The sequence below is a fragment of the Colletotrichum aenigma genome, assembly GCF_013390185.1.
Source record: "Colletotrichum aenigma strain Cg56 chromosome Unknown KSG_Cg56_contig10, whole genome shotgun sequence".
Lineage (NCBI taxonomy): Eukaryota > Fungi > Ascomycota > Sordariomycetes > Glomerellales > Glomerellaceae > Colletotrichum > Colletotrichum aenigma.
In genome coordinates, this window is record NW_023500916.1 from 145778 (window position 1) to 160775 (window position 14998).

The 14998-nt window shown below is 52.3% G+C and overlaps 7 protein-coding genes across 7 annotated transcripts; 5 read left to right on the plus strand and 2 right to left on the minus strand.

Annotated features, from left to right (window-relative positions):
- Positions 1 to 49: 49 nt before the first annotated feature.
- CGCA056_v013887 (Uncharacterized protein) lies at positions 50 to 1171 on the plus strand (the record flags this gene model as incomplete). Its single annotated transcript, XM_037329129.1, has 1 exon — positions 50 to 1171. One exon carries the CDS (start codon positions 50 to 52, stop codon positions 1169 to 1171), a length of 1122 nt encoding a protein of 373 aa, XP_037171680.1.
- A 422-nt stretch (positions 1172 to 1593) lies between these two features.
- On the plus strand, positions 1594 to 2648 carry CGCA056_v013888 (uncharacterized protein; the record flags this gene model as incomplete). Its single annotated transcript, XM_037329130.1, has 4 exons — positions 1594 to 1710; positions 1764 to 1976; positions 2026 to 2502; positions 2550 to 2648. 4 exons carry the CDS (start codon positions 1594 to 1596, stop codon positions 2646 to 2648), a joined length of 906 nt encoding a protein of 301 aa, XP_037171462.1.
- A 244-nt stretch (positions 2649 to 2892) lies between these two features.
- CGCA056_v013889 (UPF0157 protein) lies at positions 2893 to 5291 on the plus strand (the record flags this gene model as incomplete). Its single annotated transcript, XM_037329131.1, has 4 exons — positions 2893 to 3509; positions 4146 to 4349; positions 4614 to 4762; positions 4804 to 5291. 4 exons carry the CDS (start codon positions 2893 to 2895, stop codon positions 5289 to 5291), a joined length of 1458 nt encoding a protein of 485 aa, XP_037171943.1.
- Positions 5292 to 8121: 2830 nt separating this feature from the next.
- Positions 8122 to 9414, plus strand: CGCA056_v013890 (Uncharacterized protein; the record flags this gene model as incomplete). The annotated part of the gene is made up of 1 exon (XM_037329132.1): positions 8122 to 9414. One exon carries the CDS (start codon positions 8122 to 8124, stop codon positions 9412 to 9414), a length of 1293 nt encoding a protein of 430 aa, XP_037172258.1.
- A 2616-nt stretch (positions 9415 to 12030) lies between these two features.
- CGCA056_v013891 (uncharacterized protein) lies at positions 12031 to 12228 on the minus strand (the record flags this gene model as incomplete). Its single annotated transcript, XM_037329133.1, has 1 exon — positions 12031 to 12228. The coding sequence occupies one exon, from the start codon at positions 12226 to 12228 to the stop codon at positions 12031 to 12033; it is 198 nt and encodes a 65-aa protein (XP_037172064.1).
- A 304-nt stretch (positions 12229 to 12532) lies between these two features.
- CGCA056_v013892 (uncharacterized protein) lies at positions 12533 to 12964 on the plus strand (the record flags this gene model as incomplete). Its single annotated transcript, XM_037329134.1, has 3 exons — positions 12533 to 12566; positions 12627 to 12804; positions 12862 to 12964. The coding sequence occupies 3 exons, from the start codon at positions 12533 to 12535 to the stop codon at positions 12962 to 12964; spliced, it is 315 nt and encodes a 104-aa protein (XP_037172259.1).
- Positions 12965 to 13320: 356 nt separating this feature from the next.
- On the minus strand, positions 13321 to 14366 carry CGCA056_v013893 (uncharacterized protein; the record flags this gene model as incomplete). The annotated part of the gene is made up of 3 exons (XM_037329135.1): positions 13321 to 13864; positions 13925 to 14138; positions 14192 to 14366. The coding sequence occupies 3 exons, from the start codon at positions 14364 to 14366 to the stop codon at positions 13321 to 13323; spliced, it is 933 nt and encodes a 310-aa protein (XP_037172260.1).
- Between the last annotated feature and the right edge of the window lie 632 nt (positions 14367 to 14998).

Genomic DNA, 14998 nt, shown 5'->3' on the forward strand with positions numbered 1-14998 from the left:
GCTCGACATCTTCTCCAGACCAAGTATTTTTCTCGCAAAGGCCGAAACGATGTCTTCATCAACCGCCAACACCCCCGCAGCGCTGAATGCACTCTCCGACACGGCCATCGCTTTGATCAAGCAGTTGGAGGCCGTTTGCCTCTCCATCAACGCCGGCAAAGATGACTCCCAGGCTGCGTCTTCTTCGAGTTCCTCCGTCGACCCTCTCGCCCTCGCAAACGACTCCGCATCTTTGATCAAAGCGCACTCGACCAAGATCTCCGTCCTCATCATCAACGAGCCCTTCACGCCGTCCGCCATCAGCAAAGTCGTCCGCGAGCTTGTCGCTGGCCCTATCCCTGGTATCGCGACCGCCGCCCAGTCATGCGACGCCGAGCGCTACACTGCCACCGTTCGCAAGGACTTGTCATGGAAGTGCTACACTGTGCTCAAGGAGCTGCGCGGGCTGGTCGAGAAGATCCCCAGGGATGGCAAGATTCTGTCTGACGCCCAGAAGAGTGGCTCTGCCACTTCGACCGGCAAGGGGAGCATGGCAGCCACGGGTGTCATCTGGGCGGCATGCGACGCGGTCATGAACTTTTACAAGGGCGGCATCGGCGGCTGCTTTATCCAGAAGGTCGAAGAGTTCAGGGCAACACTCAAGGATGTTATGGAGGAGCTCAAGGAGTGGGGCGAGGAGGAACCCGAGGATGAAGACGACAGCGACGCCGACGAATTCGACCACGATTCCGCGCTGGGCTCCATGATGCCGTCCACGCAGGAGCTCATCGACGATATGATGAGCGGATCACAGGCGATCCCTCGGGACGACCCCGACAAGATCCGCGACCGTCTCGAGTCCTGCTTGAGACGACTAAGGCTCACCACGCTCCTCTACCAAGCCATCGTCAAGAGACGCTTCAAGACGTTGCCGTCGCTGCCTGTCGAAAACTCGGACATTCCGATGCGTCTGGATGAGTCCATGCGTATTCTTCGAAAGCTGCCTCACATGTTTGATGAGCTGGCGGGCGCTTTCTACGACCTCTCACCTGACGAGATCGATCGCGTTATGAATTTGTGCTTTGACGAGATTGTTGCCCTCTCGGACCAGCTGAAGGCGCCATGGAGCGGTGACAAGGACGAGTTTTCCGAGTGGGCTGTCAAGTTCCAGGGCGAGATCAAGAAGGGCTGAGTGTTTTTCATCAGCTTGCCCGCAAGCGCGGGCTCAGCTACAGATTCGCACGGGAACTAAGGCCGCAGGCTCACACACCCGCCACCACCACGCGGTTGTGACTTGCATGCCGCACCGCAGACGCCGGTCGTCAAACAAGCTTAGGGCTATTGTTTCTAGACCATGACTGGAACCGAGGCCATGATTGGTCATTTGACGCCACTCGTATTGGTGGTCGCGAGGCTGCGCCATCCGAGACATGGTGTGGAGGGGACATCACCTGGGGATGTGGGGGAATCGCGGTCACGGGCAGGCAAAATGTCATCTGCTGCACCGCACACCTGTCGTGCCTTGCCGCTGCCTGGCGAGAGATGGAGGATGTATATATAGATATCCCAGTCAATATGATTGTGGTGAATAGAGCATGTCAATCAAACGCAAGTATGCCAGAAGAACAAATCGCCCACGTCGATGACCAGATCGATGAGCAGGTCATGAAAGGGGAGACGGGCGAGCTTCCCCGAGGGGTGCCCAGTAGAGGAAAGAAGTTGAAGGCCGCAGTATGGACTTTTCCCGCCGTCTCGAGCGTTGCATTCACTGACATGATGTCCAGATTATCGTCGTGACCGTCACCGGGAAGATTGCCCAGATCGCGACCAACATTCTCACCCTGCCATACTACCGCTTCTACCAGCAAAACACTCTGCTGCCCATTCTTTCCATCGCCAAAACCGTCGAGAATGAGGAGACTGATCAGGAGATATCCGCGGAGCTCCAAAGATGGCGGGACCGAAAGCTGAGCGAGTTCCAGCTCGTGCAAGTCGCCGTATGTTCACATCTCACCATCGGTCTCATCACATACTGACAACCTTTAGAGTACCTTGGTGTCGGCGGCCGTAATCGGGACCTTTTCCTGGCCAACTCCCGACGCCCTGCACTGGCTCACCCCGGCCTTCTGGTACGCCAGCATCTCACTCTCGCTCTTCGCCATCCTGCTCGCATCCTCGGAGCAGTTCATCTTCCAGACGATCCACCGCTCCCCGAAGCGGCGCAATATCGACAAGGAGCTCGCGATGATTTTGTACATCCGCCGCAGCAGGTCCGTCGACCCGGTGCACTCGCCTTTGGAGGAAGTCCCGCCGATTCCCCAGATCCGCGCGATCAAGCTGGCTGAAGAGGGGGGCTGGTTTCCAAAGGAGATGCCGCTGGTGGAGATCCGCTGGAACATGATCTTCACCTGGCAGGCGCCCATGATGCTCATGGCGTACTCGGCGCTGTGCTTCCTGGCCGGGCTGACGGTGTATGTCTGCGCGCCGCTCTATGATGGACAGGGATGGGGCGACGGAGGCAAAGTGAGTGCTTTTATTCACGCTTCATGAAAGCTGCTAACAATACATAGGCTGCCGTGTTTTACCTCGTCAGCTTCTTCTTCTGCGGACTCACCTTCATTTGGTGTGCATACTGGGCATACAAGTTTGTCGACTTGGAGGACCCTTAGGCACGTCACTTTCCCTAGATAAGATGTGATCGGATAGCGGCACCATGGATGCCCATGCAATCATGCACCAACTCACCGGATGACTCACGCCCGCAGCATTTGAGGTTGGCGACGAGATCTAGATTGAAGCCCATAGACATACATATAGATAGACTTGGCGAGTCGCGCAACAAGATTTCTCTTCCTACACAACTCCCCAAGACCATATTAGCTACTGCTCCAAATCCTGTCGTTCGTAAAAACGATGTCCTGCCCCGTGGAAGAGATCGTCAAAACCTATGAAGATGATCCAACGATAGTACAACGCATCGCAACGCGCAAGACTAAACTTCCGCTCGCGATCGAGCCCCCAAACCCGGCTTGGCCCGAACACTTTGAGTTTCTCAAGGCCCGCATAATCGGCGCCATCGGCCCCACGGCCGTGAGCATCTCCCACGTCGGCTCAACCTCCGTCCCAAACCTCCCCGCCAAGGCCGTCATCGACGTTGACCTGGCGATTGCGAACCCGACGGCCGAAGATGAGTACGCTCCTGCACTGGAGGCGGCCGGTTTTCAGTTCCTCTTACGCGAACCCGAATGGCATGAACATCGATTCTTCGCGATGAGTGAGCCGTATTTCTGCAACCTGCATGTCTTCAAAGTCGGGACGGCGGAGATGGAGAGGCACTTGATTATGAAAGAATGGCTCACGACGCACGAAGATGACAAGGAATTGTATGCGCAGGCCAAGGTTGATGCTGCGGGGGTGAGTAACGGGCTGGGTGAGACGGTGGTGGAGTACAATTTCCGCAAGGAGAATGTCATTCGGGAGATTCTCGAAAGGGCTTTCCGGGCAAAGGGGTATCTTCCCGATGTCGAGAAGTGACTTGTGCTTCAAGGAAGATGTCAAGTTAGGCTCTTTCTCTTTTGCTGTCAAGCTTGATATTCGGGTCACAATAGTATTCCCTCAGCAGTCCACTAGTAAAACGAGATAATTACGCAGCACATGGCTCGGGGGTGGGTGAACACGATGGAGACGAAGAGAAACAACAACAAACATTCGTTTTGCTATGGATGAACCCATGTGTTGGGACGCTCTTTGGCGCCTCTTGCGTCCTTACCTATTCAACGTCGTTCAGCTCAAGATTCCGCTTTTTTATGCGCACAAGATGATCTCCTACACATCCCTTTGCCAGTACTGTCAGGCAGTGTTATTTTGTATTCATCGAAAGTACACGGAGAGGGCGATGAAGCCTCCGACAGGCAACTTTGTCTTCAGCCATATGACAGAAATGATACGCGCCCTTGCTAGTGGCCAAATTTTGTCCGTATCAATGCTGGGCTGGATTCCAAAGTCAACGTTGGCCTTGACAATATTCGCCAACTCATCGACTGGGATGTACAGGATACTGTGTCTATCAAGGTATCTGAGCAGCATCATATTTCCATCTACCTGGCACGAGCCTGCGCTCTGCGACGCGGCTCTCTAGGTCCCAACGCCGCTGACAAGCATCGCAGCCCTAGGCCCGCCGACAAGCTCCCCTACCTCGCCTGGCAAGACATTCGCATCACGAACAGTCATCAACAAGGCGCATGGACTCTTCGGGTTACCATCCGCAATCTCAAAACCAACAAGGACGCGGGTGCACAAAGCGCCTTCGTTGTCAATGAGACCATGATATTCCGGGTCGCCTCTCTCCAGCAGCAGTCGAACTTGTCATTGTGAGATCCTCATCGGCTACTAGTTATCGGAATCGCCGCGGTGTTGTTGAGAACATTTCATCGATTGAAGAGCTCTTTGATAACGATCTGCATGTTATCACTGTCAAGCCCGAGTTCCTCGAGCAGCCAATTTTGATTGCCCGCCAAGCCCAAGATTGCTGGTCTCGTGGCCGACAACAGTCCGCTCCCAGCTCCCTCACTGACAACGTGGCTCCAACGACGCGCCGAGGCAATGGGATGGCCTAGCTCTGTGACATTCTATAGCATCATACGGCAATCAGCTGACACCTACGGAGCAATTCTGGGCAATACTGATGCGCGCGCGCTGATGTGTCACGATCCGGATAACTTTGCGTTGGAGAGGGTTTACACCGACAGACTTCAGAATATCGATATCGCTGCCGTCACCCTAGGTGAAACTATTAGGATAGGAAAAGCCTACGAGTTCATAAAGCTCGAGGCAAGCGCGGGCTGCACCCTAGATCGGCTGCCTGCAGCCAAATCATCCAGCTCTACGGTCCTGAATTGAATGCGCTGACCCGTCAGTACATTCGCCAAGACAAAGAGTACTCCACGCTGTCCAGGGCCGAGAAGAAGAACCGGGATCGCGTCCTACGCCGCCAAGCTTTCCTTGCTTTACGTCGTGAGATGATCAATCTTCAGCGACGCAACCAGACTCAGAAGGGACGCAAGATTCGAACTACCGAGATTCTGGTTCGCGCGACGGACTTCAACAAACGGCTCATTCAGGCGTTCAACTCCGACGAGGCAAAGCAGCCAGAAGATGTCAGTGATACACGAGATGATCAACTCGACGATGACTTTCCTGAATCCGATGACGATCGCGATGAAGACGAGATTGATGGCGGCAACAACACCGGAGAAGATGAAGATAACGTCCCGCACCCACTTTCCGGACACCCCCTCATTCCGGACACCTAAAAATGCCTCAATAAAATCTTTCTCTTACAACTTTGATCCTGAATAGCTTCACCACCTTAATCTCACTTATTTCCATCTTTATCTAACATCTTCTTCTAGACCATATGAGTCAATATACAGAGTATGAGATTAATCAGGCTCTTAATGCGATCTCTAATGGGCTTAGCGTGCGAAAAGCTGCATTGCAGTATGGGGTCCCAAAGTCTACTCTTTATGATCGTATCCAAGGCACCCAATCAAGAGATATTGCCTTCTCAGATCTACAGAGGCTCTCTCCAACCCAAGAAAGCCATTTGGCTGAATGGATTCGAATCCAGGCTGCCCTAGGCCTACCACCAACCCATCAACAACTCAAGGAATTCGCTGAGCGTATCCTACAGATCCATGGAGACGCCAAGCCTCTAGGGAAGAACTGGGTTCAGGCTTTTATCAAGAGAAACCCATCTGTAAGGGTCCAGAGAAGCAGAGCAATTGATTCCCAGCGCATCAACGGAGCCTCAACTAATGTCATCAGGCAATGGTTCAAGCACCTCGCCATCCCTGAGATCATAGCCATTAAAGCCTCCAATCGATACAATATGGATGAGTCTGGTATTCTGGAAGGCAGAGGATCAAATGGGCTTGTTCTTGGATCATCAGAAACTCGTTCTATCCGCAAGAAACAGCCTGGATCGCGTGCTTGGACATCTCTGATTGAGTGTATCTCTGCAACTGGCAAGGCACTGCCTCCACTTGTTATATATAAGGGCAAGAGTGTCCAGCAGCAGTGGTTTCCTCTAGATCTGACGCCATACGAATCCTGGAAGTTCACAGCAACAGAAAACGGGTGGACTTCAGACTCTACAGCTTTTAAGTGGTTGACAGAGGTCTTTATACCTTCTACCCAGCCAGCAGACCCCTCAGAGGTCAGATTGTTGATCTTGGATGGTCATGGAAGCCATGAGACTACTGCTTTCATGTATACATGCTTCAGAAACAAGATACACTTGCTGTTCTTGCCAGCACACACGTCACACGTCCTTCAGCCACTTGATCAGTCGGTTTTTGGGCCCCTCAAGGCAGCATACAAGAAGGAGCTTGGATTACTTGCTGAATGGGATGCTGGTACAGTTGTGGGCAAGAGAAATTTCGTTGTATGCTATGGCAAGGCGCGTAAGGCAGCCCTGACAAGCAAGAATATCATCAGTGGCTGGAAATGGACTGGTTTGTGGCCTATCAGTATGGCTAGACCCCTCATGAGCCCTCTGCTGCTTGAGAACACTTCAACCCCTGCCAAACCAGCTGGTCAGGTCTGCAAAGGGCTCTCTGATGGCAAAGCAAGCGAAAAATTGGCGGCAGATACATCAGCAGTCCCTTGGTCAACCCCCAAGAAGAGGGATGAGCTTCAGGATCAGTTCAGCCTGTTCAGCAAGCTGGATAACGATGAGCATACGCAACGCCTGCTTTTTCGGAAGGTTCAGAAGGGCTTTGATGAGAAGGCATACCAACTGGCAGTAGCCCAGCGAAAGATTGAGGCACTACAAGCAGAGGTTGATGCCAGTAGGGCCAGGAAACGCAAGAAGGTCAAAATGAGCCCAAATTCGAAGTTTGCTGATATTGAGGCTATTCGGAGGGCTCAAATCGAGGCGGGAGAACTTGAAAATAGTATAAATGAATCCAGCGAGTCTGAAAACCCTAGTGATAGCGAAAGTTGTATTGTAGTTGCATCAGAATAGCAGAAGTCCTAGGTTTAAGTTACTGCGTTGATATATGGGGGCATAATTTTTGGGTGTCCGGAATGAGGGGGTGTCCGGAAAGTGGGTGCGGGACGTTAATGCTAGTGGGAATGGAACAAACACCGGCCAAGCTTCGGTAGAAGCCTATCTGGTCTCTATCCAGGGGTTTCAGAGCCTAAAATGACAAAGAAAACTGTTCTGGGAGATTCTTCTTACAGCATCTAACGAGTCAAATCTTTCTAACAGTTTGTTCAGACTCTTGGAGTATAACACCGACGAACTCTGTCTTATTCAAACCAACATTACAAACGCCAAAACAAACCACATTCAAGATGGCAAATACGAAAATCAGTTTTCACAGGTTATGCTGCAACTGACTTCCCACGCACATCACCAATCTGGTCACTATTTCCCTGAGGCTTGGCGCAAGTGTTTCTGACTGAAGCTTTTGTCTGGCTAGTCAGGTGTACCTAATACACCAAGAATAATGCATTCAGCTGTTTATTCACCCAGTCTCCAGATGCCAGTCAAGACAGTAGAAATCAGGCAAGAATGCAGTCACCCGACACGTACCACAGTCACCAAGTGGTCACGACAGACTGAGTAACCCATCCGGCCGCCGCCCGAAGGCCGACGGTGTTTTCAAGGCCGAGCCGTAGGCATCACCCTCCGAAGTGTTCCATCGACGAATTGCTTTTCCCCAAACTGACGCCGGCCACCCTACGGTCTTTGACTCAGGGCGGTCAATGCGGCTACCAGCCAAGCGCTGGCATTCCCCGCCGTGCTACTGGCCAGGCGGCATTCGGATCCGGCTTGTTGACGTCACCAAGTGCGACAGCCTCTCTCGTAAAGCCCGAATTGGACTCGGACTGCGGACCTCAAGCATCGCCGAGGGTCTCTGTTCTAACGGCGCCGATGGCATCACCATCCACGCGCATGCACCGCGATGCGAACCGGTTCATGTTGACAGGTTGTCGTCTGTTATTTTTTTTTAATCTGTATAATATTGATGCTGCCCAGCTGGCCTGGTCAGAAATGTTTATCTGCTCGGTAAGAGCCTCGAAACTCATTTTCAAACCTTCCCCAACCCATTACATCACGACGATTCATCACACATGTCTTCACAATCTGCTCTCAAAGTCCTCATCGTCGGCGGCGGCATTGGTGGCCCTGCGCTCGCGTATTGGCTAGCGAAGCTGGGTCACGATGTCACCGTCGTCGAAAGGAACCCGTCTCTGCGCGCCCAGGGCCAGCAGATTGACATCCGCGGTCAGGGCGTGTCCGTGATCCGCCTCATGGGCATCGAGCCCGAGATTCGCGCAAAGGGCGTCGACGAGGCAGGCCTTCGCTTCGTCGACCAGAACGGCAAGACGGTGGCCACCTTTGAGGCGAACAAGTCCGGTACCGGCAAGCAGAGCTTCACATCAGAATTCGAAATCATGCGCGGGGACTTGGTTCGCCTTCTCTTCAAGAGCACAGATGAGCTGGGCGTCAAGTACATCTTTGACAACTCTATTGCGTCGTTTGAACAAGATGCCGACTCGGTCACGGTGAAACTGAGCAACGGTCACACCGACAAGTATGATCTGGTGGTGGGAGCCGACGGCCAAGGCTCGAAGACCCGGAGACTTATGCTCAACGGAGAAAAAGACCCCTTTGTCCCGTTCAAGCTGCACTCGGCGTTGTTCACGGTGCCTAGGGAAAAGACTGACGACAACTACGCGACGGTCTGCGTTGTGCCGAAGCAGAGGATGATGATGAGGAGGAGCGACAACCCCGAAACTAGCCAGGTGTATCTGGGTCTCGTGCCTCAAGACAAGGAAACCGACAGGCTTCTTCAGGAGTCCCAGAAGAACCGCGACCTTGGCATGCAAAAGCGTCTATGGATTGAGCTGTTCAAGGATGCTGGTTGGCAGACGCCGCGATTTATCGACGGGCTTGAAGCGGGGTGTGTGTCTGATGACTTTTACAACTTCCAAATCGGCCAAGTCAGGATGGACAAGTGGTACAAGGGTCGCGTCGTACTCCTCGGCGACGCAGGCTATGGTCCGAGTCCATTGACTGGCAGTGGTACGACGTCGGCATTTGTTGGCGCGTATGTCATGGCCGGTGAGATTTCGAAGCACTGCACCGGCGAGTCCGCGAAAGCAGGCGTGCCTGCTGCTCTGGAGGCGTATGACAAGACCCTGCGACCATTCATGAAGACCGTGCAGGATATTGCGTGGCGGCCGAACTTGCTGTACCCCAAGTCCGCGTTCGGAATCAAGGTCCTCAATACCGTTCTCTGGCTCGTCTGCAGTCTCAAAATCGACAAGCTGTTCCAGAGACTGCAGTCGGACGACGTAAAGGGTTGGGAGCTTCCTGACTATCCTGCGTTGCCGGTGAAGGGGACCAAGAAGACTGCATGATGGCCACATTCACGAATCACGATATCTTTAGCTGCCCCAGTTGCAGACGAGATTTTGCGCAACTGAATCCTTCGGATTCGTAGTGCGTTTCTCGGCCTTGTCATTGTAATACTGTGTTTTCGATTTGTACTTCGAAGTTATCAGGGAATGGACAAGCTGGCTCGAGGTTTAGGAACGTACGGAAAACAGGCGCGTCGTTGGATTTTACTCAAAGTAGTGTTCGTCTTATGAATGCAGCTTAACAACAATCTTTCTCGTCCCGAACCTTGCGGCGGATGCAGGATGATAAACTTCCCGTGACAGCCGATTGCTACCCGGTAGATGTGCAGCACGCAACATCGGAATTATCCTCCGTTGAAATCAAACCTAGTCTGAGTTTTATAAGTGGCAGGGCGACCTTGCAATAATCGTGGTTGGCGTTGTGGTTCCAGTTGCGAGAGCATTTCCTCGGCCGCACGCGGACACATGTGACGATGTCGGTCGGTCACGTCGTGGACCACGCCTCATCACGGCCGAGGTCTTTATCGTATCTTGAGTCAAAGGAGAAGACTTAATACGCAAATTGGGCATCGGATGTTCAAAAACATGGTTGCAGAGTTCATTGGTAGCGTCGGATCGTTCTCCAGTTGTGTGAAGGAATTCGGCTGCTGATGTTGGGCGGCCGACGCTGTTCTCCGGACACGTCGGTGACAAAAAAGACGGCGTCCCAACATGAACATCATGTCCTAACACAATGCATCATCAGAACACCACACAACAGCATCACGATATTAACAGATACGGCAAAAGTAAAGACATGGGGTATTGAACCCAACCCGATTTGAACGGATAACCTTTCGATAGCCTCGCTGGAGTCGAACGCGCTACCGTTGCGCCATGGGTCCTTGTTGAAAATTTCCGCTGACATCTCATCTCAAGAAGTATTCGTGCGGGGTTTGCGGGGCCACAACAACTGCAGTGGGGCCCCTGCGGTAAATTTGGACCCATGTGCCGCTGACGGGCTCGAAAAACCCAAAAAGAAAAGAGTCTTCGTTGTGCGCGTGGTCATTTTCGGCCGAGGTGGCTTGATGTCGCTTTCGATGTTCGGTACACCTTTTCTCAACCATTTTAACTGCTTAGAACGCGTGACTTCTTCAGCGGCTTGATAAAGGCCCAAACTTCATTGACATGAATGCCTATTTGTGAGCTGCGCATCTTTCTTTACCGGTACACTCGGTATGAGCGCGACTTGAACCGGTAATCAAGTTTATCAGCAGAAAGGACAAAACCTCGCTCACAAACTCTTTAGTATATCTATCGGTTTTCTACATCGAAAAAGCACCCCTGAGCCCGTAATGCCCTCTCAAGAATCTCCCGAACGTCATATTGCTGCAAAGGTCCTTGTCGAAGAACATGAGGATGATGTGAATCATGGAGCGTGCGTGTGGGGACGGCGGTGTACCTCAGGTTTTACCACTCAGCTCCAGTGGGCCACACAGCTGTCAGAATGGTGCCAGCTGCAACTTTTCCGGTCGTAGCTTCAGTTTTGGCGCGGGAATGTGATCGAAGGGAGATTGCCACAACAATGCAAACCGCGCCGGCTCCTGCAAGTACGACGTCCGTAGGAAACAAACTGGGACATGAACTATTAGCTATGTTGTTTCCGGTGGCTAACGTAGCATTAGATGACTGGTGATCCAAGAGTCTCATCCAATAACGTAGGATATGGATCTCAAAGCAAAATGCCTCTTTACAACCCAAGCATCTTGGCGCCTTCCAAATTGAAGCCACAGGCTACCGCTATCACTCTTAGATGCTGATGAGTCTTGTTTAGGGTGCATTGTGTTTTCAAGTCTATTCCGATCATCTGCGTACAATAAAACAACAGGAAGCCACTTGTACGTCGGTCCTCTTTGAAAAATTCGTTCCAGGTAACGCCCATCACATACATCCATGATTCCCTCACGTCCTTCCCATCAAAGTCGAACCCCTTGCGGATTTTCCTACTCACTTATGGCGGTCCTTGAGCCGATCAGAGATGAGGTGACCATCCTCCGGCATGTTGTGGAAAGTGCCTGGACGAGCGACGTAATACGCTCCGCGTGGAGGCTTCGTAAACGTTGGCTTCCATCCTGAGGAGCCTGGAGGAGGTGCGTTGGTGATCACGCCAGGGATGCGGAATCACTGACCTCTTCAAATTCGAGGATGTGTTCACCTGCCAGTTCTCGTCGTACCAGCCGGCCTCGGCCTTGAGCCTGTCGTGCTTGGCACTGTTCTCCAGAGTGGTCCAATCATTCTTGCTCGCGATGTTCGTGCTGTTTGAGCGCCAGATGTGCAGAGTCAACTTCTTCATGGCCTTGAAAGTCTCAGAATCGCCCGCGGCCTCCAAATAGTAAGGGCATGTGAAGTCGCGTTCGTTAGGATCCGCTGCCATTCTCGCGTCACGATGCTGGTGGGTGCGTCTAATCCACTGCTTGTAGGGGGTGTAGAAGTCACTGGCGACATGGTCACGGAGGTGTCCAACGGTGTAGGCGTGTCTCTTCTTGTCATCGTCAACACCGTCGTCCTCCTCGCAGAGGGCACATGTTTCCATTCTCTGAGGTCGATACTGGCCGAGTTCATACGACATCATGAGATTCATGGCGATCTTGGCTGCTGTTGCGTAGGGAATATCGGCAGCAGCTTCGATGTAATTGACAGCAGCATCGGCGAAGTCTGTCTCCTCCGGGACGTTGATAGTGACATCGCCAATGGATCTTCTTTTTGATCTTCAGCATCTTGTTCTTCGGCGAGAACAATGTTCGTTGCTGGAAGCCTACCTTGAATTCTCCTCATCGGGAAGGTGCACCTTCCCCTTCCAGAACCTAGAATAGCGCTCCTTCCAGAAAAGAAGACGAAAGAAAATAGTTTCACTTGGCTCCTCAAAAATGAAAAACAAAGTCGGCCCTAAGGCTCCCCCAGCCCAATTTTCAAGCCCAGCTTCTCTGCGCGCTTCGGTCCTTTCAACTACAACATCTTCACAAAAAGCTGATTTGGTCGGGCTTTCTTTCACCTCCTCTCACAGCTGCTTCGTGCACACAAGTGAAATCCAGCAACCTGGCAGAAATTCAACAACTTGGCATCAAGTACTCTACGCATGATGAGTGGAAGCGCAGACACCAAGGACACCCACAGTCAGTGTTCCACTAATCCGCAGCAGACTTGACTTCCCTCGCTAATTACTCGTTCCACAGAGGGACGTAGCTCTCAGACGGCCTCACCTGAGATGCGGAACTTGATTCTCGAAAAGCTCACTGTACTCAGAGTGCAGAACGATCATTTGATCCAGCAGAATATGATCATGATCCACCAAAACCAGATCATGATCAATAACAACATGACTGTCGTCGAAACCCTCAAGAGCATGCTGGGGTTGGTTACTTTCCTTTTAATTGCACATGATCCAATTGCTGACCATTTTCGCGGCAGTCCCACAACAAGCACTCCTGACAAACCCGACACGCCTGTCAATGACACCGAGGGCAAGGGCAAGGGCAAGGAGCTGCCCTCCAAGGCTGACAACAATCACTGATCTCGTTGCAAACTTGCATTTGATGTCTCTGGATTCTGATCAAGGCATCTCAAGCATCTGAATAGCGAGTCACACTACGCGCGGGCTCATGCCCAAGGATCGAACAACTTCACAGGGAGATTGGCCAATACCTAGCTTCCACGACAGAAGTCAAGGTACTTTTATTTACATAGCTACGGAAATCAAAGCCCGGTCGCTATGACACAGCCACTAAGACCTCCAAAGTAATTAATGTGTACAAAGGGATGTTCAAGCTAGTGCCAAGCTACCTGGCCACCACCGTCGATGACACCGGTATCAACGGTAGCTCATGCAAGATCATCCAGAATCCACGAGAAAGTCTCTCTCTCATCATCTTACAAAAGAAGGGCAAGTACACCGACAATACCTGCCAAGCTCATGCCCTTGATAGCAGCACCTGCTGTGGGAACAGTGCTCGGCATCATGGTACCTGTAGCCGTTGCCATCGACGTGGCTGAGCCAGACATGGTAGCTGTAGCGTTCATCATACCTCCTCCAGTTGCATTCTTCGGCGCGACAGCAGCTTCATAGCTCGCGCAAGTCGAGTTGGGCGAAATGGGGCAGCTGTTCTCGATGCAGATCGCCTGGAGCTGGGGTCCCTGTGCAGGAATGGCAGTGGCTGGCGGGCTGCAGCGCATGCCAAAGAGCTGGGAAAGCGCCTTTCCGACTGCCTGAAGGTCGTCTTGGGCAACGCCAAAAGAGGCAGCCGCCATGGCCACCTGCTGAATAAAGTATCCGAGCTCGTTCATGTCTAGGTCCATGAATTTGTGAACCTGGTACATGGATGCGTGTCCGTCATAGCCAGGGAAGCCGGTCATGCCGTACTGGGAGCAGCCAAGCAGGGCACCGAAGAATTGGTAGAGATGGGTCAAGAGAAAGCTGGGAAAGATCGTTTGTTAGCCTCATAATGGTTGTCAAAGGTGTCGCACGGCTACATACTATTGATTAGACTTGTCGTCGTTCGCCGGCATGTTCTTCATCAGTGGCGCAGCGCCACCTCCATCAAGGAAGTTGACGGAAACGCCAGAGCTGCCACCGCGGTTGGACGAGGCCAGGTCGCCGTTGAAGTATGGCAGCAGATTGACTTCAGCGCCGTTGTAAGTGCCCGCCGCAAGAATGCCAGGAACTTTGACACCGACGTTTGGCATCGTATCTATTGTGACGAGTAAGTCATCTGCAAAGGTGGACTCAGGTGATTGAGCTCACAGTTTCCAATCACCACTGTGTTGACCAGAAGAGTCAATAGAGTGTACTGGTTTTCGGCCGTGTTGTTCTTGAGAAGGGCTGTGGTGTAGTAGTCGCAAATTGGGGTATCAGCCGGACGCTGAGCGGCGACACTGCTGGCCGCAGCCAAGGCAACTGAAATGATTTTGTAATGCATTTTTGGGTATTGTTGTTTTGTTTGACTTTGGTACGGAAGAAAGAAGGGCTGGGAGTGAACCTTTACTCACTTGATACATGCGATGAGAGCCTTTTTATGATGAAAGGCCTGTCCGTTGGAAGCACATAGGCACTCCAGCCCCTCCCCAAGCTCCAGCTCCAAGCTGCCCATTTTGCCGTTTTCCGGTCAAATGACCTCCGAGGAGACGTTGACAGCCATCATCTCAGATAAAATGATGGTCTCGTCAAGCTTTGGCACTAGCTGTTTGTTCGCTGATCCCAAGCTAGTGAGCACCAGGGACTAGCGCCGGGGCAGCTCCGATCCGTGGGCATCAACGACCAAGTCGGGACAATAGCTTACATTCTTTGAATTAGATCGACTCCTATTGGTAGGAACGACCCATTGGGCTCGGATCAAACATGCCCGGCAGTCCTAAGACAACGACGTGGATACCGGATCGCAGCCAGGCCGTTGACCTAAGTAATGACCCATGTCATCGGTATTCCTACGATTTCTACCTGTACAGGAAGGGATGTGACGAACGTGGTACAAGAAGAACACGCCCAACGCAGAAGGGTTTTGAAGCTAAAGAACGGAGGGAAATTTTGCCGGCACCTGCTACCAAAGCTCCT